This window comes from Ischnura elegans, chromosome 9 (genome assembly GCF_921293095.1).
Source record: "Ischnura elegans chromosome 9, ioIscEleg1.1, whole genome shotgun sequence".
Lineage (NCBI taxonomy): Eukaryota > Metazoa > Arthropoda > Insecta > Odonata > Coenagrionidae > Ischnura > Ischnura elegans.
Window position 1 is genome coordinate 51,498,387 of NC_060254.1, and position 25,891 is coordinate 51,524,277.

The window sequence follows — 25,891 nt, forward strand, 5'->3', positions numbered from 1 at the left end:
AATTTTAGAAAAAAAAAGGGATTGTGACAGGTTGGGGGATTTCCAGCTCAGAAAGAGGTTTTATAACTCTTAAAAAAGCCGCAGTGAAAAGATTATTCCAAAGAATAAAAACCTCTCCAAAAACTAGTAAATTTGATTTCAATGATTTCAGATTTTATTTACCGACCAGAAAAGCAACCTCTATTATTATTGTCAAATACCTACCTATTTTCACTTTTTAGTTCCTTGTATTTATTCACGTATTTTAGTACACATCCTTTCTCTATTAACAGATCTAAAAAAACTTAAAATACTTGCGTCTCTGTTTCTCATTGTCGTTGACACATCATTATTTCTTATTTTTGGCCTACAGTGGTGCAATTTTGGAAACTTGTTGAGTAAATCGCACCGTTTTCAAATGTTTGAAGTTGAATTTTCATCGTTTTGTTCGATTTGGAATTTACTGTCTCCAACAATTGTGATAGAAATGCACATACTTCCATATATTAAGCAGCAATAAAAACATATTGCTGCACTCACTATTCATTTTAGCAGGCTTTTTTTTCAAAATTGGTGCGATTTAGGTAACCTTCCCTGGAAGCAAATGAACAAGAAAATTTATAAGCTATTATAGAAACAAATCTTTTGTAGCATTATGCCATTTTACTGTGCATTAAATTACATTCCTTTCATATAAACATAGACTAAACTAAAAAGGTACATACCTGTGTGCAAATATACCGAACATAGCATTTAATTACATTTCTTATGGGGAGATCAGATCAGAGCGTGATCTTTGTTTGAGTAACAGGCAGTTAAAGAGTCTTTGCCTAAATATTCAGCTACTTTTGGAACTGTGATTCACTGGATAAAGCATTCCAAATTTTGCTACCATTTACAAAGAAGGACCTATTGGAGGTACAAGTCTGGTGTACAGGGATTTGTAGGATATCGTTTCCCCTTCTAATAACCCGTCTTTGGATGTTCCTCTTCAAAAGAAATCGAGACCCTTAGTAAACTGGTTCCCTTTGTTGAAAATATCGTATGAAAAGACTACCCAGGAAATCTATTCTTCGATTTTTAACTGCAAGCCACAGTAGTGTATTTATGCAAGGTGTAATGTGATAGTACTTTCGTGAATCGCAAATAAATCTAATACACGCATCAAATGCTCTTTAAAGTATTATATCCGGTTCTTTGGTTAAATCGCCATATACTAATGAACATAAATATTCTGTAATCAAACTAAATTGGTCACTATCATTTTACGTCTTGACATCGGGAGAAGGAATCGACAATGTTTTACTTGAGCCATGGTGCCAAATATTTAATCTCCATATTACGTGATATAATCCGACCAAGATAAAGCGCGTTAGTATTTTCTGAGGGGAATTGTTTTAAGTTTGAGATGCTTCCTTGCACGATTTTCAAGGAGGTTGACCGGTTTTTGGTGGTATAGTTCCCTGCAGGAGGAATAATTGGGGGAGGGGCACGCTGTTATGCATGAATTATTCATGTATACAAGTCGAAGGAAACTTCCCTTTTGCTCTTCGCGTCAATCTCCGTCTGAGTCAATGTTCTGCGATAACCTACGGATATAAATAGTCGGAGGGTTTAATGGGATTTTGCAGGAGAGGGGGAGTATCGCCTGGAGCACAGGAGGGGGTAATGTACCCCCTGAGGTCCGTACGATGCATCCGGTAGGCTGAAGGCGTGGATCGTTTTCCCTTTGCGGATATACCCTCACATCCGAGAACCCAAGCCATCCACGCCGGATATAATTTTAAGGAAATGCGAGGCGGAAAAACCGGCCTTACTATGACTTGTGTGTATATGTATATAATCGTATATTATATTTTTTCGTTTATTATTAGGTATCTATTATCTCTACAATTCAATACCTACACGAGCAATAAAATTTCGTTCTTTCCCCTCCAAAATTGTATTGGTAACAAATTTCACTGTCGACTAATAATAGTCCAGAGAGTGAATCTTTGTCTGGGGAAGATTCCTTTTCCTTGTGGTAGCGTAACGACTCTTGATCCATGTAAAGGGCAAGATTTTGAATACAGTTATGACTCCTAATTTCCTTTTATTTGGGTTATTAAAAGCATTCCTTAGTGTCAAACAGCCGAAACTTCTGAGCGATTGGTTATCATCGTGCCCTATTGACGTAAGTTGTCATAAAGTCAGAGTATGCAAGTGGGTATAAATCCTATTTTATGCATTATACATCTTAGAAACAAGATTTTATATTTATATGCTTTTTCCAGCGCAATGAAATACCTTTTATTGAATAGGATCAAATAGTAATCTTCATCTAGATGGATAGTTCTACCAAAGACGATAAAATGCCTGAATTAATTTTTTGTGCATTATGTAAAGATTTGTCATATAATTTTTGTTACTAGTTAGTGTAAGAAAAAGGTCGTTGCACATCGATTGCTATTTTTATTAATTCATGCTAAATATATACACAGCAAAATAATCTCTCTTCAAGGAATTGTTTCGGATTAGAGTAAGAGAGGCCCAATTTCATTGTCGCCTATGTTTTTGATCCATAACTTTTATAAAGTTTCATTGCATGATCAATACGCAGAACTTCTGATGCGTTAAACATATTTTATCTGCCACTACCAATGGGGATATTCCCCGTGACTAGTCATAATATTGATGTACACTGAGCAATGGTCGTGGAATATTGTATCTCATCAAATTATGAATTTTCGTCAGACTAAGTGAAGGATTACAAGAATTACTCTAAGACTGCATAATTTTGCGATAGCTTAGCAGAGAAAAGAATACATTGACAGATCTGTATTTAATCCTGCCATTTATGAAGACCCACTTTTCATAAGTGCTTCCCTGCTTGCAAGTTACCACAAATTCGTGGAGATTTGTTACTGTTCGATGGTGACGTATGGATATAATGATGGAGCCAATTTTTTTTCTGGTGGGGTACAAGAGTAAACGATCTTTTCATACTTGAGATTAAAAACAAGATCCATAAAACAATTACTGTACAAAATATTCTCTTTATCTTTAGTAGAATTAAATGAGCTCCATAATACACAAAACGGAACGAACGTAATGATGACCGCATTCTATTTTTTTCTATTTTTTAAGCACGTGCCCCCATACCAGCCCTTAAATCCGCCTATGTATGAATAGGTGCTAGGGGGGAGTGCAGTAGTCTAATTTTCGTCAGAAGATAGGTGGCTATATTACTTCCGGGATAGAGATAGGCTGGTAAAAAAAGAAAAATAGAATAGATAATGGGTTTGGCTTTTGCGACGAGGAACGAAAAACCCAGCCTTACCATCTTCTCTGTGTGTGAGATTTTCAAGGTTAGGGATGAAATTGGCTCCCTTAATCCCTTTCTCTTTAAGTCGGCTTAAAGGTGAGGAGTGCCGTCTTCGATGAGGCGACGATGACTTAGTTAGTAGATAGGGAAGGAGGCACCACGTTTGGGAATGAGGAGCTTCACCAAGACACGAGAATTTGCATTATCACCCAAAGTCTCCGAATTCTCTCATGAGAACCTATCCCCGTACGATTCATCATAAGCGCCACCTACTGAGGCTTTCATCTTTTGCTCTCGATCGCTTTTGATGTTCTCATCTCCCTGGCGCAATACTAGCATCCATCGATTCCCATTATATATCTCATTCCTTGATTCTTTACTCTGACCGTGGATGTATGTTCTTGTTTCACAACTCCGGCCTATTGATTATGCCAACAACTTCCCATCTCATAACCATTTTGTATGAATGAAAGTTCTGACGGTACTCCTTTAAATCGCCATGGTCTCAACATAAGTGGAGCAGAAAGGCTTAATCCATGAACTGAATGAAATACAAAGGAAAGCTGCGCGGTTCGTCAAAAACTGCTACGGGTGTACAGACAGCGTCACCCAGTTTTTAAGCGATTTCGGCTGGGTGGCAGACTCGAAGGCTGCACGATAGGCTTAGATTGCTTTAACAATTGCGAACATATATCTTTTAGAGCGACTCGAAGAATATAATATTGGAGAACCACTGTATTTACAGGACCGACCGAAGCGATACATTAAAAGAGATATTTTTCCGAATGGATAGATATGGTAATTCGTTGAAAGACTTCAATAAATACTACACGTAATTTTGCTTTTCCTTTTTATTTGTAAACGGCTTTTTGCAATTTTTCCAAACGGATGGATGTGGTAATTCGTTTTTCCCCCGAACCATGGAAGACTTCAATAAATACTACTCATAAATTTTAATTTCCTTTTTATGCATAAACGGCTGGTGTTCTAATATCCCTGCCTAATTCGCTTAAAATCTGGGTAGCGCTGTCTGTTCGCCCATTGCAGGGGTATTAGGACACCAGCCGTTTACACATAATCACACATCACACGCCTTTCAGGCAGTTGGCGGGGTAGTATGTGGATGTAGATAAGCTCTAGTTACAAATGGTGTGTATTCAAGAAAATAATATTGATTATATGGACCGAGTTTGAGATTTCCACATTTCTTTTCAACCGAAGTTGGACCAGTTTGTTTGGATTCTAAAAACATCATATTTCCATCTCTAAGCGGTAGCAAATAGAAACTCCTGCCTATCCAAAATGATGTATGTCAAGTGTTGAGCAAAATATTTTCTCTCCAAAACTATTAATATTACGTACTCTCTATTTGTTTTAAACTAAATACATACAATTTTTATCGACACAATCTATTGCACAACATTCTATCTTCAAACAGCAGTGATAAGAATGAAATCGGATGTACAGCTTTAATTTAAGTTCTTTGTTTAAAACTCTACCTCACCTAAATCTATGCCTATGCAATATGCTTACTCCCTATCCAATATTCCATCCACCGAATGGCGAATGAATAACTATATCTCGTCTATCTATACCATTAGTTTATTGCTTTGAGCGTTCATTATATTCTTCGTAGCTCTGTGAAACGAGCATTACGGTGGTGGTCACCGATGACGCTCAAAATGCTGTTTTTAAAATATAGTTTCATGGCGTTAGAGGTTTTGCTTTTGTAAGTTGCTTTTGAGCCTTGTTGAGTTGGAGAGTGCTTTTTCATATTTAATCGAGTATTTAAGATAAGTAATTCATCGGTAACCTAGATTGACTTTATACTAATTTAGAATGGAAGATATTAGCTCGTTTCTCCCTAAGTGGTAGCATTCTCCACGGTTTAAAGTTCGATAGTGATTTTTCCATCGATGTACCTCTGTCCCTTAGTTCAAATGGTCCAGGCTTATTTCTTGTGGTAAATTTGTCTTATAATCATATCAAAATGCTCTTTCTAAATGTCTCTTCATATTTATTCTGTGTAATTATTTATTCAACTTTACAGTGAACGTTTATGACGGGGACCAGCTGACCCTGACAAGGATCAGTCGCAGTGAGATGGGGGCGTACCTGTGTATCGCCACCAACGGAGTGCCGCCCTCCGTCTCCAAGAGAATCATCGTAGACGTAGAATGTGAGTACTCAAATATCCAACCATTTATATTTATTATAAAATCCTTTGGTTATTCATTTATTGGAATATGTTAGTTTCACAGGAAAAAAATTTATTGGTTGAAAAGGAATATGTAATGTATTGTTTTTTCTTTCTGCTATCTGTTATGGTCGTAAATATAATGTCATTTCCCATGAAGTAAAAACTTCCGTCGGAGTCATTTGTCATCTTTATCGATAAAAATGCAACATACATGTGTTTTCGCGATCAAATTATGAACATAAATTATTTTTACAAGGGTTTCATACCTGTTAGAACGATCACTTAAGTAGTGTAAAATATTGCATGTATCAGTTACGTACATATCATTCCACCGGGGCATCGACAATAATTGTATCCCTATCGTTAGGCCCTCCAAGATGCTGTATTGTGTCATGGGAGGCATAATTTTAAGGGGAACCTTAGCCTATTTTTATGTTTTATGGTCAGTAGCATCTTATCCAGCTTTAGTGCTGAGGTAAACAATTTCCCTTTGGCTTAATAGAATGTGGATTAATGAAAATGTTAATTAAATGTATTATTTCAGAATGTAATTACGATTAGAAAGGCTTTTTCAAGAACTTGATGACTAGTGCTCACTTCAAGTCATGATCAAATATACATTACCATTCTAAAAACTTGTGCTTGGAATACACTTTAAGTAAACCGTTTATCCTTTAAAATATTCTTTTCTCGGAATCTTTTGTGAAAACGCTCAGAGGTTGGCATTCATGCTCAACATGTAATGAGAGAAATTTGTATATAATTTGTATTTTAGGTACTATATACGGGAAATACCTTTTTGGAATGATACGCAATTCCTGAAACTCATCGGGTTCGTCAAAAAGATTTTTGTGCAATAAACAAAGTTTTCATCTATTTATTTAGCCATAATGTCAAAGTTCCCCACAGATACGTAAAAATATTGGTGGCATAAATTAAAATAGCCAGTAGGTAAATATAAAGAATAGGGCCTAATTTTGACAGGCATGAGCCACACGCAGAAATATCAAGTTTCTTTATTACTTCCTGCTTTGGTTGACCCATTTCTCAAGAACTGTCGTGATTTCATTTCCCGTTTTTTTCACTCGACTGAACAAGGAATGAGATGAAGAGGGGGTGAGGGTATTAGGTTGGCATGCCTCAGCGAATTAAATCGGCCTCTCCCGTTTCTCCTTGTCATGAAAATGCACTCAACTCTCTCTCATACATGCAAGGGAGAGACATTGAAGAAGGAGCTCCCATGGTGGCAGACAATCCCCGTGTGCAAAGGGATGGCATATATAGGAGGCCCAATTCCATCACGGAGAAGCCTGATTTCTTATGCCATTTCGGTCGAATTTTAATATGTTTTCAAAAATTTTCCGCGACGCTGTAATGAGTGGAATTCAATCCTCTTTTTTCCAATATTTTGCAGGATAATGTTTGTCATTGAGAGGAATATAATTGAAAAGTAATGAGTTTTGCACATCTATGCAGGTTTCTGGTTTTGGAATATGGAGACAAAAAATGATTCTATGAATTGATTGCTTCGGAAACGGAGAGGTAACTCAAATCAATTCAAAGTAATTCAAATCAACGTAGAATTTGGGAATATTTTCATCACTACCAAAGTCAAAAATGAATCTCACGCAGGAGTTAATTAGCCGGCGAAAACATTTTTGAAGTACTTTCAAGTAAGATAAGTCACCACAACTAATATAAAGTATTCATTAATGGTGAAGATGATGCAAGTGTAGATAGAAATGGCAAATTGGAAAAGAAATTCTCATTATTTCTGCTTGGATTGTCCATCATTGTTTTAGCGTTTCAAAATCTTTTAAGCCATGAGGAAGTCGTAAAAACTATAAAATAGTTTACTGCTTATTTTGGAATTTCACGTCTTTTCCGTACGCACTAGGGCGGATCGCAAAAATCGATTTCTTTCAAATCCATCTGGCCCAATGAAAAAAAGTTGTGGGACCGATCAAAAATAAGGCCTGAAAAATTTGAGACCTGTACGTGAACCCCTGACCCTCGCTCAAATGCAATTTAGGGGGGGAGGGTCAAAATTCCAAAAATACAATATTTTATGGTCATTCCCTTTAGATTTTGCCGAGTTACTGTCCTTTAGGGCTAAAATTTCGTGCATTTTGACGTATCTGCCACCGTTTAGCCACAAAATGCCTAATTTGAGTCCGCGTCCGCGAAGAAAATATTCCAACGCCCACGCAGCGTCGCGGATACCAGAGCCGCAGGCCGATCCCTTCCCCTCCACGCTCGCTTCTCCACCTCCCACGCCTCTAACACAGCTAAATTCATCCCGCGCATGCTGCTAGGAGGTCGTTTATCTTTGACAATATAAATCAGAAGATGGTAGGAGGTAAAAAGCGATGCGTAGTGAGACGACTTGTCCCTTATTTGGCGCCTCGTCGGCGTTAAACAAATCGATGTTACCAACTTTTAGAGAAGCGATGAAATGATTTTAGACCTACGCACGCAGGAAAGGAGACAACGGTCTTGAAGACGCCTCTCGAGAGGCTATGAAGGTTTGGGAACTTAGGTTATGCACTTCTATTCCGGTATTGTCCGACAGCTGAGACTAAATGGATGAATAAGAGTGAAGGCCGCCGGCGTACCCTCCCCGCTCTCCTCTCGAACGCCCCAGATGCAACAAAATTCACATCAAGTGCGTCTTTCCACGTTAGTCTTACTAATATTTGATGAATCAGCATCGTCCAGTGAGGAACAATCACGAAGGAATTACTCAGTTACCTGCATACCAGTCTGTATTTCTTATGTTAGTGACATTCCTCGTCTTTTGCTGCTGTCAACAAAGTTTTGGTAAATTCTTTCTCGAATCACTCGTCCGTATGTATAATGAAAGGAATATTTAAATTTAAATTTGAGCTTTCATCAATAGATTTTTAAGTTCCACTGCGCTAAGCTCGGATATAGCCGAAGGAACCGGAGTCTCTCTCCAATATATCATCAGCCTTTATGTCGATATTAAAATCCAGCAATTAAAAAAATCTCGGATTGGTCGCCAAACGCATCCTTGCAGAAACGCAAATTGGGCCCCTAGATTACCCTCCCAACGTTTATGTCGCAAATCCAAGTCAGCATAGTGCAATTAGCAAAAACACCACTGTAAGGGATGAAATACGATTTGATGCTTTCCCGGCGAATGATGTGGGTGAACTCTTTTCGGGGTTAAACAAAATTTATCCCTTAGGATGAGCCCCCAGTCGGAGCTTGAAAGGTTTGCCATTATGGAAAAATTAACCCGGTGGGAATCCCGAGAAGAGTTTACCCACACTGCAAGGGATGTTGGAATTATGCTTATAGCAAAGGGATGATGCCTCCTTTTTGGGCGGTATTCGCTTGGTACCATCATAATCAAATCCTTTTTAATTCTGTGTATCTAATTTTCACTCGGAAAGGAATCGATAATCGCATATTTTATAACTTTTGCTAATCCTCCGACGGGGAAGGTAAACATCCAAAAGTGGGACCCTGTTTCTTCAACTAACACCACACATTCCCCTCTAAACTTGTATTGATAAGTCCTCTTGCCTTTTTTCATCAGACAAGAGTATAGTCTTTCATTCCAATAAAATGGAACCCTTTGATGACGCCCCTCTTTTCTTATTTGCAGGAATTAGCATATTTTTCTGTATACGTAAGTAATTCTGGTACACTAGCTTTGATGTATTTTACGAAGTTATGACTTTTGCGTCAGCTAAAGTTGCGGGAACGATCATTGCTGTTGCTTGGTTCTTGCATATACCATCACAGTTGGCAGACGCATTTTCCCCAAAGAATTTCCAATTTGAGGTTATAGTCCTTAATGTTTATTTCATGAGGAAAGTAGAGATACAAATCGACTAATTTCTCGCCAGTTTAATTTTCTTAGGATGAATTGATGAAGAAAATGTTTGATACTATTTTCTCGTACAAGAATTGACGATGATGACTCAACGTTCTCCTTTGATTCCCTTTTTTCCTCAGTTGTCGAGTTTCTTTAGGGTTCAATCCAGCAGCCATCATCTTTCTTTTCGTCAGATTGTCTCTCAAAGCACTTCTCATTGGGGGAACCTTATGCTCCTCCATGCACTTACACGCAAAAATATCGCATAATTTAAAATGTTCCTTTAAAATTGTTTGAGTCTTATACTTCAATAAAACCCACTTTTGGCCTATTACGATTTTCCGTAAGTTTTAGTACTTCCTGTGGTACCGCTAAATCCATTTAGTCACAGCTGTCGGACAATAGCGGAACATAAATGCATAACCTAAATTCCCAAACCTTCATAGCCTCTCGAGAGGCATCTTCAAGACCGTAGTCTCCTGTCCTGCGTGCGTAGGTCTAAAATTATTTCATCGCTTCTCTAAAAGTTGGTAACATCGATTTGTTTAAAGCCGACGAGGCACCAAATAAGGGACAAGTCGTCTCACTACACATCGCTTTTTACCTCCTACCATCTTCTGATTTATATTATCAAAGATAAACGACCTCCTAGCAGCATGCGCGGGATGAATTTTGCTGTGTTAGAGGCGTGGGAGGGGGAGAAGCGAGCGTGGAGGGGAAGAGATCGGCCTGCGGCTGTGGTATCCGTGACGCTGCGTGGGCGTTGGAATATTTTCTTCGCGGACGCGGACTCAAATTAGGCATTTTGTGGCTAAACGGTGGCAGATACGTCAAAATGCACGAAATTTTAGCCCTAAAGGACAGTAACTCGGCAAAATCTAAAGGGAATGACCATAAAATATTGTATTTTTGGAATTTTGACCCTCCCCCCCTAAATTGCATTTGAGCGAGGGTCAGGGGTTCACGTACAGGTCTCAAATTTTTCAGGCCTTATTTTTGATCGGTCCCACAACTTTTTTTCATTGGGCCAGATGGATTTGAAAGAAATCGATTTTTGCGATCCGCCCTAGTACGCACCTCACCACGTTTTCACATCATAATTACGCAGAGTAAGTGTCAAGAAATTAGCTCTGAGTAGCCAGCCCTATCTTCTCTAGAGGGCGCTAGGTTAATTGGATGCTTCCTACCTTGCAGAAATGTAGGTATAAATGGAGAAGTGGAGAAAATGTTTTTTTTCCTCTGTTTAAAGTGCTAAGTGGTTATCATTTCTTTAACATCTCCACAATTTAGGATCCATTTTAAATGGTAAAATGATGTGGTATAAAACAGCTTATTACATCTTTTGAAATTTCTTCTTTCCGTCACATATTTAAACTTCATCGACTGCTATCCAATATCATTTTTTGATTCCATCAAATTCGTTTATTAACGCAAGCATTACTGTCAGTACGTAAAAAATTTTCAATTTTTTCGTAACGTCTCAATTGATGTGACAGTCAGTGCTGAGTTCGTATAAGGGAAAGCTAGTTTATTTATAAAAAAATACATCAAAAACCATTTGCGTCAGTGGGCACAAATCAAATATAATCAACAAAAAGAACTGCAAAAAATAAATATATTTTATTCAACGCGTCCAAAATTAGGTGACAGAGATATTAATCACTTCAATAGGATTAATTTGACACGAAATTTATCAATTTGAAGCGTTTTGATTTTTTTACTTCATCAAATTTTGTGTTAGTCCAATAAAATATTGCCATTAATTCAAAAATTGCTGCAATTAAAATTTTATCGTTACATTTTTGGCTCCATTTTAAAACTTAAATCAGTTGCTGAGGATTGGTAACAGACTTTCTAATAAAGAAAATCTCAAAGCATTTTAATAAATATTGGGACTTCTTATTCTTAACGAATATCTGAGCGATATGTGTTGTCTCTTTTTCCTACTGAACCGACAGTTGCGCACATTTACAGTCTTGCTACCCTCTCTCCCCTGGATTCAATAAACAAAACACAATTTGGACATAATTTACTATCTCCATTTCTCATGTTATGATTCCTGAGAAAAAATGTATTGCTTCGGTCAATCAAAGATTCTGGCTAGTGAGCCATACAGTAGACTTTACGGTATGACGTGAGAAGCATGTGAAAACATCCGTCAGAAGCGTGGATCCCTGTGCTATGAAAGGAGGTGTAAGCGATAGTAAACCATTCGCAATACAAAAAAACCACTCGCTTTTCTCCTTACTATGAGTGATTTCGTTGTGCCGCATTCCTATATTTCATTTTTATCTTCCGCTGCACACGCAGCGACGTCTGTCTGATGATGTCTGAAAGCAGCTCTATATTATGACAGTACAAACTGTGACACTGATGCCTTATCTTAATTATTATTAATTTTGGTATGAATTCCTATAAGATACTTAATCAGAAACGATTCGTTTAGCATAATCCAAACGGATTAATACTGATCCATGCTCTTTTAGGATTATAAAAATTAAAATTATGCCCCATTTCGCGGCGGTTCACCTAGTTAACATTTTTATTATTACAATATCCACTAATTTTTTAAAGTCTTGTATCGAACTTTTAATAAAATATTAAAACGTCTAGGTTTTAAAGCTAAACTAGTAATAGTTGGAGAGGTTTTGTCTTTTTGCAGGAAAACTTATGGAAGATAAGATTTTAGACCATATTTTCTCAATTTTAGCCCACTATGCGCCACTTTCTTCGCTCATTCTTCTCACACCTGGACTCTTTCTCACCTTCTCCGATGCCTGAGACATTTTTTCTCCTACCGGCAATCGTATGCTTCATTCTCCTGTCCTCCTGTCGATGCAATCCACACATAGGCATCGCCCACACCCGCTTGCCTATCAACGCAAACTGCTCCTACCTTATCCGCGTGTTTTCAGTCGAGGCGCCATTCTGCTCGTAATCCGGTGATTCGCATTCAGTATAGAGTGTTGGCCATTTTTGCCGGTGGGCCGGCACCGAATTCAGCACCATCGAAGAGATCTCTTTGGAACAGAGTCTTCTTGCACACCAAACGGCTCAGAACTCTAAGAAAGGCGGCCATCGCGATACCCTGACGGAAAATGGACGAAGCCTGTTACACGGAGAACTCCTATTTCGATTTTCATATTTTTCTTTCGGGTGCGTGCTGTGTCAGTGGGTAACGTTGGACTACCGGATCAAAGGTTCCCAGGTTGAGCTTTCTGAAATCCCTAAACGGAAATCCTGGAAATTTAATACGACTGAGGGAAAGGAACTGGAAGTCTTACAACACATTTCTATACTTTCTCAGTATGTATTTTACCAAGGGTGCTATAAATACAATTTCAAATATTATTAGTTTATTCAAACAGTTTACTGATCTTTCATTCATAAAAATTGTTTCATTCAACTGTTAATGCTTAAGCTGTATGTATACTATTCCAACAATCTCACTGTAAGTACTGCCACGTTTTAACAGCGTTATAACGAAATTTACAATTTATTCCTCAGACTTAGTTTAAGCTCTGAAGTTTTATATTTCCCGTGCTACTTCATCTGCAGATGATATAGTACATTTCTTATGTATGCTGTTTCATTTGAAGTTTTCTATGCTTGCTGCCGACATAAACCTTTATATAAGGTATAATTAGTATGTTGACTATATTTCAATTAAATTAATATATAATTCCTTCTAATTCCATCGAAGTTTGACTTCAGTTAACGAATCCAACTAGTCTCCCCTACCCTAAAAATTTCTTTTCATAAAACTGTTTCGTATTTACAGTAAATATAATGGCGACTTTCACCCATGAAAGGGTACCAATTCCCTTTTATTGGTCAAATGTGATCTCATCAACACGTATGACATAGGCTTTCACTGTCTGAAGAAATATGGAAAAATAGGACCTCAGATCGTCAAATGGGAAAGTTAATTCACTTAATTAATGTCAGGACGAAGTCTGAAATATCAGCGAGGAGAACGACACCCGGCGTTGTTCCGCAGTGAGAGTGCCAAGAGATGGCTGGGTGCGGAATTAATGGCTGTTGGATGATCGTGATGTACGACTCGATGTAATTGATCTTAGTGCAGGGGCGGGGTTACCGCACACTCACTCTGAGTAGAACGTAAAGGGAAAAAGCGAAGGTCTTTTTGGTTGTGACTGCGTACTTGTCCAGAATGGCTGGGAGCCATTGGAGACTCGGAGGCTGCGCGCTAGGCTTAGATTGCTTGAACAATTGAGAATGGATATCTTTAAGAGCGACACAGAGAACATAATATTAGAGCCACACTATATTTCCAGGTCCGATAGAAGCGATAAATTAAGAGAGATGTTTTGCCGAACGGATAGATATGGGAATTCGTTTTTCCCCCGAACCATAACCGACTTAAATAAACGCTAGTACCAACCTCGTTAGAGTACTTCATTTTTTTTTTTTTTTAGCTGTAAACGGCTGGTGTCCTAACACCCCCTGCCACACGCCTTTTAGGCGGCTTGCATATTAATCGTTACTTTCTTTGTCATTGTTGTAATTTGTACGCGTATTTAATTGTAATGTAAATGCAATTTGAATTCTAATGTAATTTTAATGATTGCTTTTTAAAATCAGTACTCGTACAGTAAAACAGTAGGTGCTCAAATTTGTACTCTTAATTTATTAATTATTGTGCAAAGTAACTGTATTAGATTTAAGTAACTTTTTTCAGTACTATTATACACATTAATATATACTTGTCCAGAATGTGGGGATACTTTGTAGACATAGCCTCATCAGCCAGAAAGATAAGATCATGTGCGTTACTGCCAGCCGTAGATGATACTAAACTTACCACTCCGCCCGCCAAGCATATCAAGCTTCTTAGACGCTATTCCCAAAAATTTACAACTTACGAGCTAAGATAGTTGAATTTTTGAAATCATAATTCTGAAAACATTGAATTGCCAACCCATATCATTTCTTAAAAACATGATTTTAACTAGAAACAATACTTAATTATATTGAAAACTTGTTGGCTGAAAAAAGTGTTTCTCTAAAGAAATGTGTATGTATTTGGTATTGAAAATATGTTTCCATTACCAAATGTATTTCGAAATAAGATAAATAATTAATTTTTGCATCAACAACTGTAACTTTTAATGCATATAAGAATAAAAATATTCTGGTTTCTCTGAAATACATATGACGAACATTTGAGTTATGCATCCATTGAAGCACAATAAATTAAGTTTACATAAATACGTTCACCGAACATAAATATTCCGATTTCTCCCATATATGTCAGACAAACAATGAATTTATGCATGAAGATATATAGGTTACCTTTTGCATACATTATTGAAAACATACAATGCACCTTCAAAATTCTAGAAAATATAGAATTACTAGCCAAATGTATCAGTTTAAGTTAAATAAATTATTATTTAAAACTTTTCTCTGCATTCCTTCCAGATTTTCCTCTTAATAAAACTACAAAGATTGAATTAAAATCTCCTATAGCAACTTAACGTCCGTGTTGGGATCCCCCCTCCTTTACCCATTATTCGTTATGCAAATGAAAAGGGGACGCAGACGGACGTTAAAAAGGCGAGAGTGGTCTTGTTTGGAGAGTGCGATCGGATTGCGAATTTCGAAGAAGGAATCTATCGCAGGCGTTTGCTCACCGAGATAGATGGCGTGATAAAAATAACATTTCGCCGCACGAGCGGGAAGGGAACATTGGAAATGCTTGGAATACTTTCACGCATTCCAGCACATTCCCACCCTCTTCCACTCTCTTCCTGAACGAGGCATTCGATGTTTTTCTCTCTGGGGGGCTGTGGCGTTGCTCATGTAAAATTTTATTAGCTCGTGGGCCCATTTAACGATATATTTCATTCTTGCTAAAATTCTGTGGAAAAGATCGTCTTGATTCTCGATCGATAATAAATGTTTAATATTACAATTTGGCTATACTCAAATAGCGGCAAGATCATCAATTAGATCCATATTGCATGGCCATTTTGCCTAAACTATGAGGTTAAATTAACCATAGGCGGTTGTAGCTCAAATGTCTCTTTTTTAGTCTTCTGCTGCATTCCATGTGTCTTAATGATACCTGCATGATGAACTGAACAAAATGAATGAGAAAACCAGGGAACTAAGTGGTTTGGCTTGGGAAACAGAAAAATGGAGAATTTCCGCATGTCAATCTCAAATACGCTGTTCTAGGAGTGAATGAATCATATTTTTATGGTTTGGATTACCACTCATAGCATTAAACCATCTCTACCTAAAATTAACACCATTAGTTCCAGTCTACCGTGTTATTTGGTGTAATGCCGTAATTTTGTGACTTACGTTCCGATGTAGGAAACAAAACCATGAAATTATTGATTTAATAAACATTTAAATAAGGATAATGGTAGATAATTTATCGTTGAAAAACTAATTTCGATTTGCTTATTTGCCAAGTAAGTGCGGAATCGTATTGAACGGTGACGAGAAGTTGAAGTGTTGCATGAGTTTCAACTTTGAAACCTTCATTACAATTTCGCATAGCTCTTCTCAACTTTAGTAGCTTTTCGTGCCATAGGTATGTTTGGAAGAGACTTTGAGGAGTACCTAGAGTAAAGTGTGCATATATTGTACACATCACAAAATTTTACTTAATGTGGCATTGTTGTCAAGTTTGCGAAATGAAGTTTGATGATTCAATATTTCCTTTTTATAAGTATAATAAATAATGTGTTATTTAATTTATGAAAAAATGTTTGGCGGACTAAGAGGTACAAACATAACTACTATTTTTATGAAAAGAGGTTGTTGAAAATTCTTCAAGTTACAATCATGAAACAACTATAGCAATTACAGAATAAACCCACCATAACGAGCAGAGATTTTAATTCTCTCATCAAATTTTCATGGAGCAAATTTTAATTAAAAATATATTTAAAGCAGTGAATCACATGTGAATGATTTTTTAGAGTCCAAGCAAATCCACTCTATGAAATAAGTTATGCTAACTTTTCTGTGAATAAATTTTCAACTTGACCAGTTATTGGTAGTTTGAAAACACTACCTGGTGTGTTGGAGCATCAACAAAAAAAAATACAGATTTACGTCAGTGTATCGGGAAATTGTATCGGATAAGAGCGATTTGCTCACATATATATATTATTCACATGGCCTAGTATACAGAGTGATTGAAAAAGAATACGATATCTTTAAAACATTATATTTAGTCAAAGAAATATAATAGAAATTTGTGCTTTACATCATTCAAAAAGAACATTTAAACAAGTTTTTTTTTCCTGCCTAACTGAGGTAATACGAACTCATTCCACATACTCACGTTTTTCCTTTCTCCCGCGACAATGCAGTTCATCAAAGGCTTTCAATTAGCTCTGACCTCAACCCCTGTGATTTTTTCTTATGGGGGTGTTGAGGATATGGTGTTTCAACCATCTCTACCACTTAGTATTGAAGATCTGAATCGAGAAATAACAGCAGCTCTCCGAACTATTGCGATATGGTATTAACAGTGTGGAAAGATTTTGTGTATCGGGTTGAAATCGTTAGTGTCAGTAAGTGGTCATATTGAACACTTTTGAACTTGTTTTCAAGTGAAAAAAATTAAGTATTCATTATACTGATGTGTAACACAAGTTTCTACTGCGTTTCTCTGAGTAAATACAAACTTTTAAAGCTGTGGTATTATTTTTGAATCACCGTGTTGCGGCATATTTTAGTGTCCCCCCCCCCAAATTTCTGGTACCCCCCCCCAGAAATTCCTCCGAACTTATTTGATTCCTCCGATTTTGAATATTTCTACTTGTGATAGATATTGATTGAAAATAACTCGTAAATTTGTGACAGTTGTTTCTTTGAGTGCTGATTTCTTGTTTGTGGAGTTTTCCGTCAACCAGCTAGTGACAGACGATCGGAGTTCCCTGCGTCTGAGGCTTACGTTCACAATCTAGAGGATTTAACGACGTAACGCCACAGTGTATAACACGGAAAGAAGGAATGCAGGCTATAAATAATCCGCGACCGCTTTCTTCTCAAGAGTGTCCTTTGCTGAATATATCGATTCTCCTCTTCATCTCCACTTGCTCCTTTCCTTTCTGAAACATGACCGCTCTTCCTTCTCATCCCATCCAGGCGCATCTCATTTCCCTTTTATTTCGAAGAGCATTTCCTCGGGGCCACAGAGGGACCACTCGTTTTTAAGGGCCCCCTTTTCCCACGACTCCTCCCCATTGATCACCTATAAGGGTGAGAGAAATACCCGCCCCTTTCGTTTCCATCCATCGAATCAAACGGCACCTCTGGAGCTCTCTCCACGTATCACTCTCCATGTAGAGGTGGAACAATGATACAGTGGTGCGGTGACCAATATATTGTTTCCCGTTGGAGATTATGCTAACACACTGCTTTAAAATTCAATATAAGCCTGCTTATTTCTGTCATTTCCCAGGAGGAAGGAGGCATCTATGCAAACTATTTACGAGAGCAATAGCAAATAATTATTTTTTTTCCTTATCTTGACCTCGTTTAATTCATGTTAAAATATTTCTTGGAGTGTAAGTCAACGTATGTTATGCAAAAAAGTTATAACCACCGTCTCTGTTTATTTTAAACCATAATCAGGGCTTAACTTTGTAGATATTTATTGATATATAATTTGTTGATGTATAAATATGTACAAAGTTAAGCCCTGATGATGGTTTAAAATAAACAGAAACGTTGGCTAAAACTTTTTTGCATAACATACGTTGACCTACACTCCAAGAAATATTTTAACATGAATAGCAAATAATGTGACATAGTAGGTCTTTTAACATAAATTACTGCTCTATTATTTCTAACTCTATCAATACTCTCATCTTCGTCATCACTGGTCAGTAATCCTAAGATTGGTTTGACACAGCTCTTCACTCAATTTTTCTATCAGCTAATCTTTTCACAATGTATTTCTTTTCTTTCACATATTTTTTCACCTGTTCCATATATTTTGTTCGAGGTCTTCTTTTTCCGTTCTTGCCATCCACTTGCCCCTCGACGATGGTCTTCATCAGACCATTATGTCTCAAGATGTCGTCTATAAGGTTGCTCCGTCTTCTTATTAAGGTTTTCATGAAGCTTGTTAAGATTTTCAGGTTTTCTACTCTATTCACATGTATTACTTCGCTCTTCTACTATGACTGCTATTTACGAGAGTTTTTTAGTTGTATATGCAATATTAGAGAATTTTATAGAATTGAAATTGGAGTTTCGCACAAAAATGCTGAATCTAGAAGGTAAAATCGCACAATTGCTATCCTGGACCTACTATCACAATGCGGTGGGATGCTTAGCTTCTTTTACTTGAAAGACTGCTGTCCTCTCGATTGAGGAAATTTAAGATACCTAGGTATATTTGGCGATGGAAGGTTATGATTTTAGAAAATGATAATGTCTGAAACCCGATTCTTTTGAAATACTTGAATAATACCAAGAAATTTTCCCCGTAGATACTATGCTAACACACTGACATGAAAGTTAATTCCTTAAAATCCTGCTCATTTATGCCTTTTCCAAGGAGGAAGGAGGTATCCTCTGCCAACTATTTACGAAAGTATTTAGTTTTTTATGCAATATTAGTAAATCTACGTGAATATAAATTGGAATTTCCCCACAAATAAAATCTAGAGGGTAATATCGCAAAATTGCTACAGTTCACTGGCCTCACTTGCACTGTGTAGTGCGATGATAAACTTTGCTTTCTTTAAAAATGACTGTTCTCTCGATTAAACATATATTTGACGACGGAAAGTTATGATTTTCATATCGATAGTATATCTACGACCCGAATCATTAGAGATACTAAAATACGACCTAGAATATTATGTTTAGGTTTGATGGTGCCGCAAGAGGCAAGGTTGCAAGCTTTGATTTTAGGAACATTACTTGTAGTAAACGATTTCCAGGCTGGTATAGAATGTTATTTAGAGACGTAGTAACCTTAATATCTCTGCAGCATTCCTGAAGTTTACTGCTCTAAATATGTAATTAGGCGTTTGCAGTGCAAAGTGCAGTGGATATTTATAGTCGCAAGTGTTTTGTGGGACGTGTGCCTTATCGAAAAACTTGTGCAGTGCAAGGCGAATGACGAGGAGAGTGTGGGGTAGTAATATTTTTCGAGAGCGAGGCGGGGAGGGTGTGGTGCAGGGGATGTTGAAGATGCAGCACCCACTGCTCCGTTCGGTGTGCGGCACATCTCCTCTCCCAACGGCGCCGCTCCAGTCGAGTGGGAATATGGGCACGAGGGGAAAAGAAGGGATGAGTAGTGAGTGCAACTCTCGTAAAAGTTCTAATTGCATTCGTGGAAAAGTCCGAGGGGAGAGTTTCGACGCTCTCTTTACCTCTCTCCGTAGCTTCCGTTTGGGGCACTCCATGAAGATTTGCTTTCGGTGGTATGGGGAGTGTAGAGGTGGATAGGGCGGCCTCAGACTGGATGGGCGAGTTAGTGTTAGTGCCAAGTGGGAGCAAACGGGGGCGCTTTCTGCGTGCGAAAAAAACCTAATATGCTGAATATCTATATAACTATCACTTGAGGATAATGACGTAGATAAAACCTAGCTGTTTCATTGAAATATCTCTTTCCTTTTTGTTTCTTTTTCATCCTAATAGCTGTTTGAATCATTTTCATGATGGAACATCACATAATTTTGCTCGAACCCCCACTACTGCTGAGACATTATACCCTAGGACCTCCACCTACTCCCCCCTTGTCCTTATCCTGGATTCAACATTAGTTAGGTGAAAATAATATGAGAGAGACGGATGTATTGCAATGTCATTGCCACCTTGTATCTACGTTATAGTCATTAAGGAATAAGAACATACAGTCTTCATGTAGATGTAAGAGTGTGTGTTCTATAATCTGTGTATACGTAAGACTAAGCATATTTTTATTTCTTAGAGATAGGACACTTTTTCTGCAAAAATGTGCTTCATAGCATCAATATTTCAGGGTTTTGGCATCGATTTATAATGGAATCTAACTGTATATTCGAAGTAAATACTTTTTTTAATTCGTGTAAATTTTAAATTTTTAACAAAAATTCTCATGATTGCTTTTTATTTCTGTGATTCGAAAGAATGTCAGTCTCAACTTAATGATATCATGAAGCGATAAAATATTTACCACGTGGCCCGGTTGACATGGTTATCCGATCAAGGGTGCCGACTTACAAAAAACATTGGGGGGGCCCAAACCGTGGACCTTGCCCCAGTAAATTTTATAAGTAGTGAATTTTAAGTTTTTAAGGATTTTAGAAGAGTCATATGATCAACATTAGAGCCCTGATCACTCTAATATCGATATGTGGACACTCCGGAGAAAATCGACAAGCCTTACACATTTTTTCCTCACATCTGTAACGAATTTTTGCGGGGGCTCGGGCCCCCTCAAGCCCCATGGAGTTGGCGCCACTGTATCCGATGGGAACTAATGGGGGAAGGATTTCCATTTTGAGGTGTCAAAACATGGACCGAATTCCGATCCATCTTGGGGCTTACCTAAAAAAGTTTGTGCTCTCTTTTCCTTGTAAAATTAAATGTCATTGCTTACTGTGTATTATACATACCTCAAGCTAATTACATTCTGCAAGATGAAGAGCACATGAGTGCACGGAAGAATACTTAGGAAGTTACAATCGGGAAGAAGTTATAACCATGTGACAAGTGGCGGATCTACGGGGGGGGGGGATCCAAAAGGGCTTTAGCTCCCCCCTTGAATATCCAATTTACACTAGATAGGATGGTAATTTTTTCCGACCCCCACTTCTGCTGGATTTTTTACCCCCACTTGTCCCTATCCTGGATCCGCCACTGCATGTGACTTTATTGTACACCGTTAGTTATTGGCGAGCATTTGATGACGGTAGGGTAAAATCCTCGTCTAATTGTCCAAATATATTCGTTTCATGTTCATATGTACCATATTAGTTGTAATTGAGTGTATGCCGTGATTGGATGCACTTATCTGATACACGTGGATGTTCCTTAATAAAAATGCCATTAACCGGGAAGCCTGTAATCATTGATTACAATTATTTAGTTCTTAAAGGTGGATACTATTCACATTAAGTTACGAAAACTTTTATATTTCACAAAATTCCATGTTGCCACCCCTACAAAGTATCGTATTTTGAGAGGCATTCGCTCGTAAAATATGCGTCAGCTGTTGACTACCACTATCGTATATGTGCGTGTCGTAGTATTGAAGTCAGCGGAAGGAAAAAGGCCCATTCATCTCGATTCCTCGTCGAGCCACATGAGTTCCACGTATTTTGTGAATTTCACCCGATTTGACCGTAGTGAAGCATCCTTTTCGCGTGAAAATATTTCACATGAGAACGGATATGGAATGGCTCAACGGATATTATCCCCTTCACCATGATTCTATCGTTTTCATTTAAGGATCGTGGAAATATAGAGGGATTGAGGGCTATGCATAATGTACATTTATTTGTTGAAGAAGTGTTTTTCTATTAAAGTGGCACATACAGAGGAATAAGTGGGATGAAATTGATAAGCCTTTCTCGTTTCATGGTGGCGGTAATTTTCCTTGGCTACACAGAAATATATTTTTATTTCGCTCTAAGCTTGGAGAGAAGCTACTTATTTGCCATCTAAAGTTAAGCTGCAAACACATTTTCATTTTTCTTGTACACTGATTAACATGAAAAAGTAGTCTAAAATAATATTAGCTGGTTACTTTTTTATGTTTTCGATTAAATCAAATAAGGGAGATTTTACTATTAAATGTATAAAAATTTGCCCCTTTATATATTAAATTGTGCCAGAACAGGAAAATAAGTAAATGTGACACATGTACTGTGTAAGGATATACGTAGAAAATGCTTAAAATATCAAGTTTAAGATATTGGCCAACTGTTATCGATTTCAGAGCATTGCACGCCGCAGAGACGTTTGAGCAAACAATATTTGAGTTTTCATGGATATTTTACCATCACTTCTACCAGTACTTTTTTGTCTTTTGCGTTCTTTAAGTAATAGTGAAATATCCAAGAAAACTTATAATGGAATATTACAAAGTAAATAATGAATTAGTGATTTTTTATTCATTTCAAACAACTATGTACTGTATAATTGTTGTCCTCGTGAAATGCTAATTTCTCATTTCTAGGATTTTCTTCTTCAAGTACTTCAAGGATTACACCCCAAAAAAACCTTGTGACGCCAACCCACGCTCTTCTTTGTAACTACCTATGATTTTTCCCCTATTCCTTCCCTCCTTCACCTTTCCCGTCACTTACCTCTCCCCTCTCCCCTTCCCCTCCAATCACCCGACCACAGAGTATATATACCAGCGAATTCTGATGTGTATCACTAGTCTTGAAAATGGTACAGTGTAACCGAAACTAGTCGGCAATAAAGTGTGTGTTTTTGTAGAAAATCTGAGAAATTTCCTTCCAAACATTAAATAATTTCATAATTATAAATCTATGCTTTCAAGCCTGAATCTCTGAAATGTGTGCGTGATAAAACCTAAAAATAATAATGTGCCTTATTTAGTTGATCTCAAATTGGTGTTGAGTCTCAAAAAAATGCATATCTATAAGTTTTCAGAGTTGACTTCCCTTCGGCTACCTTTATTTGGATACTACCATACCTTTTACCGGCGGACGGCCTTTCTTGCTAAACTCTGCGCATAAGGGGCCTAGCGTTTTCGTGGAATGCCTCCTCGCTTTATAATCATCCCATCCAGTTCTCATCTTCTCTCACCTTGCCTTATAGTCTCAACTTTGTCTATTGTGCAATTCTCGGGTAAAATGGCCGTTGTTTTAGAGAATTGGAGTTTCAACTACTTCCTGCCTATCTTTTTATGGAAGCAAAACGGCTGGTTCTTAGACAATAAAACTCGGCAGCTGTGCATGACCAGTCTCATTCAAAATAAGAAATTCGTACCTACATATTTTAGAGTGCCTCGCTACACTTCTCCGCTTAAGTTTCATTTAAACTGATGAGGAGGAATGGAGCTCACGTTAAATGTGGTATTATATGTGGAAAAAGTACTTTTATGTATGAAGTGGAACAATATTTCTCCACCCAACGCCCTTGTTGCAAGGCGTATTCTTTCTACTCCTAAGCCAAAACTTTACTCAGGTCACCTATTTTCGTTTTAAAATTATTCCTTATGAGTAAATATTCATCCATTTATCAGAAATTGATGAAATTTTTAGACGTCAATGCCGAGAATTAATTAATGGGTGGTTTTAGTCTTTGAATGTATGCATTGACATAAATTGACAATTCCTGAATCAGTTATGGTTTCATTCTTTCCACTTAGCTATGGCAATAATAAAGAAAATTCAGGGCCTTAATTTTAAAATTGCTTATACTCTATCGTAAACTAATGGATGAGATAGAAAGTTAAGGTAGGAATTACTTGATTGTTATTTTAGGTGTGTTTCAAAGTGATGAAATTGATTGATAACATGATTATTTTACAATTTGCTTAGTATTCGGCAAATAGCAACCGAAAGGTGTAATGTAAGAATATGCTAATTTAATTTGTAAAATATATGCTAATATTATTTACCTAATGCCGCTGTGGAATTGGAGTAAAAGTTGTGGCCAAGGCAAGAATCCTTCTTTCACCACTGCGAAAGAAAGGTACTTAATTCACCTGGTACCCTTTGACCAGAACACATAGCAGCATTTATTTTATTGCCCGTTTCTAAATTTTCATGCCTTGCTAAAGTTTTACGTATATCAACCACTTTTTTCAATATCATTCCTTTTATATCTTAGTTTATTACTTTAATTTTTGGTGAAATATTGTGTCGGTACTATTTTGATACTTTTCTTATATAATGACTATTTTATTCAGGTCAAAAATATCGATGACCGATGCATTTTCGTTAATTGGCTTTTAAGATTTGAGAGGTGCATAAACAATAGGCCTAATATCGAAAATTACGAGGTACATTCAAATTGTAAGGCCTCAAATTTTTTTTCGCCAGGATGGCAACAAATAGAAACATGTATATTGCTTAAAAACGAGTGCGTACCTACTCTCAGTCACTACGCGATAGAGATGGCTGAACTGTGGAGCAGATAGAACTATTTTGGCAGCGTCTAGAAAGAGAGAAGGAACTGATTAAGATACTTGAGATGACGACGTTTTCTTTACACGAACTGCGTGCAAGCATTCGTTTTTGCATTTGCGTGGTGTATCACCATTTGAAATGTATTATTGTTAGATACTACCGTTTACTCTTGCTGTTTTTTATACTGATAGACAAGACTTTTAATGGGGTGATCATTTTATTCGTTTTATTTTCTGTTTTGCGAAGCTTCAATCATTTAATTTCATATTAATAACGTTCATATCAAAATAAAGAGAATATTTTACTCGGTAATTATAGGATAGCTTCCTTCATCAAAGAAAATGAAATGCATTGATTGCGATTCCATATCCACCATTAGTGTATTCATAATATACAAATTATTTGGTTTTAGAAATCCCAGTTCAGACGAATGGCAATGATCAATTTTAACCTCATTTGAAAAAGGTCGGATTGGCGCCCATGCGATTCCACTCCACGTGACGTCGCAGGGACCTAGTTTCTATACGAGTAAATAGGAGTTTTACATTTTCTGAGATTACCAATGCATGCATGAGGCACAGATCTCAGGGAAACATCTCTTAATAATAACATATTTAAATTACCTAAGTTCGGAAAGTTTCCTTCGTTTGATAGGGTAATAATAATCCTTATTTAACCCAAGCGCTACCTGCTATCAGAGTACTCTGCTACCTTCTTTCAACCTGCGTCGTATCAGCGCTCAAAGCCTCGCCCCAAGGTCACCTCACAGGGCGACAGCTGGAACCAGATATTCGTCACACGGACTTTTCCCAGCATTCCTACTTAGCCGTCGCGTTTTCGTGCGCTTGAATTTTCACTTTTCGTTTGATCGCAAAAAATAGACGTCGTCATAAAAAAAATGAAAGCATGAAATGCGTAATCCAGAAGTAATTAGATTCGATTCGATTTAGGCAATAAAAAATTATAGGAAACCACCCTATTGTATTTTTAATCTCAAATAAGAGAAGATTTATCAGACCCTTGTGCCCCCCCCCCAGTAAAAAGGGCGTTTATTGTGAAGGTAAGGCTGGAAGACTTGTGTGCGAATGTGAGCGTCGGAATGCATACTATCGTGGTGAAGAGCGGTGGTCTCAGTTGGAAAGAGAAGGCGAGAACGCATTAGTGGGCGTCTTAATGTCGAGTAGAGAGTGGAAAGGAAAGGGGAGTAGGTCCACGGTGTACAGTCCCATCACCGCCCTCACATCCGTCTTAACTTTCAACCCGGGGCTCTTCTTATCTACATCCTTCTGAGATGCTCCACACCCACTCACTTCGTCCCTTTTGAAGAGTGTCCTCATCCTGTGCACTTTCGGGAATCTTACTCAACTTGCTTCTTCCTTGATGCCAATTTCCTTCCTCAAGTTCTGAACTTAAAAATGGTATCCACAAATATCTAAAACTAGCATTTTTGGTCGCGGAGGTGT

At 37.5% G+C, this 25,891-nt stretch overlaps 1 protein-coding gene across 2 annotated transcripts in view; it reads left to right on the plus strand.

The window, feature by feature from the left end:
* The window catches only part of LOC124165664 (lachesin-like), a 450,658-nt gene that overhangs the window by 327,240 nt on the left and 97,527 nt on the right, over window positions 1-25,891 (plus strand). For both annotated transcript variants that reach the window (XM_046543144.1, XM_046543145.1), the window contains exon 5: window positions 5,334-5,462. In XM_046543144.1, the coding sequence (XP_046399100.1) occupies window positions 5,334-5,462 (129 nt within the window). The remainder of the gene's footprint in view (window positions 1-5,333; window positions 5,463-25,891) is intronic.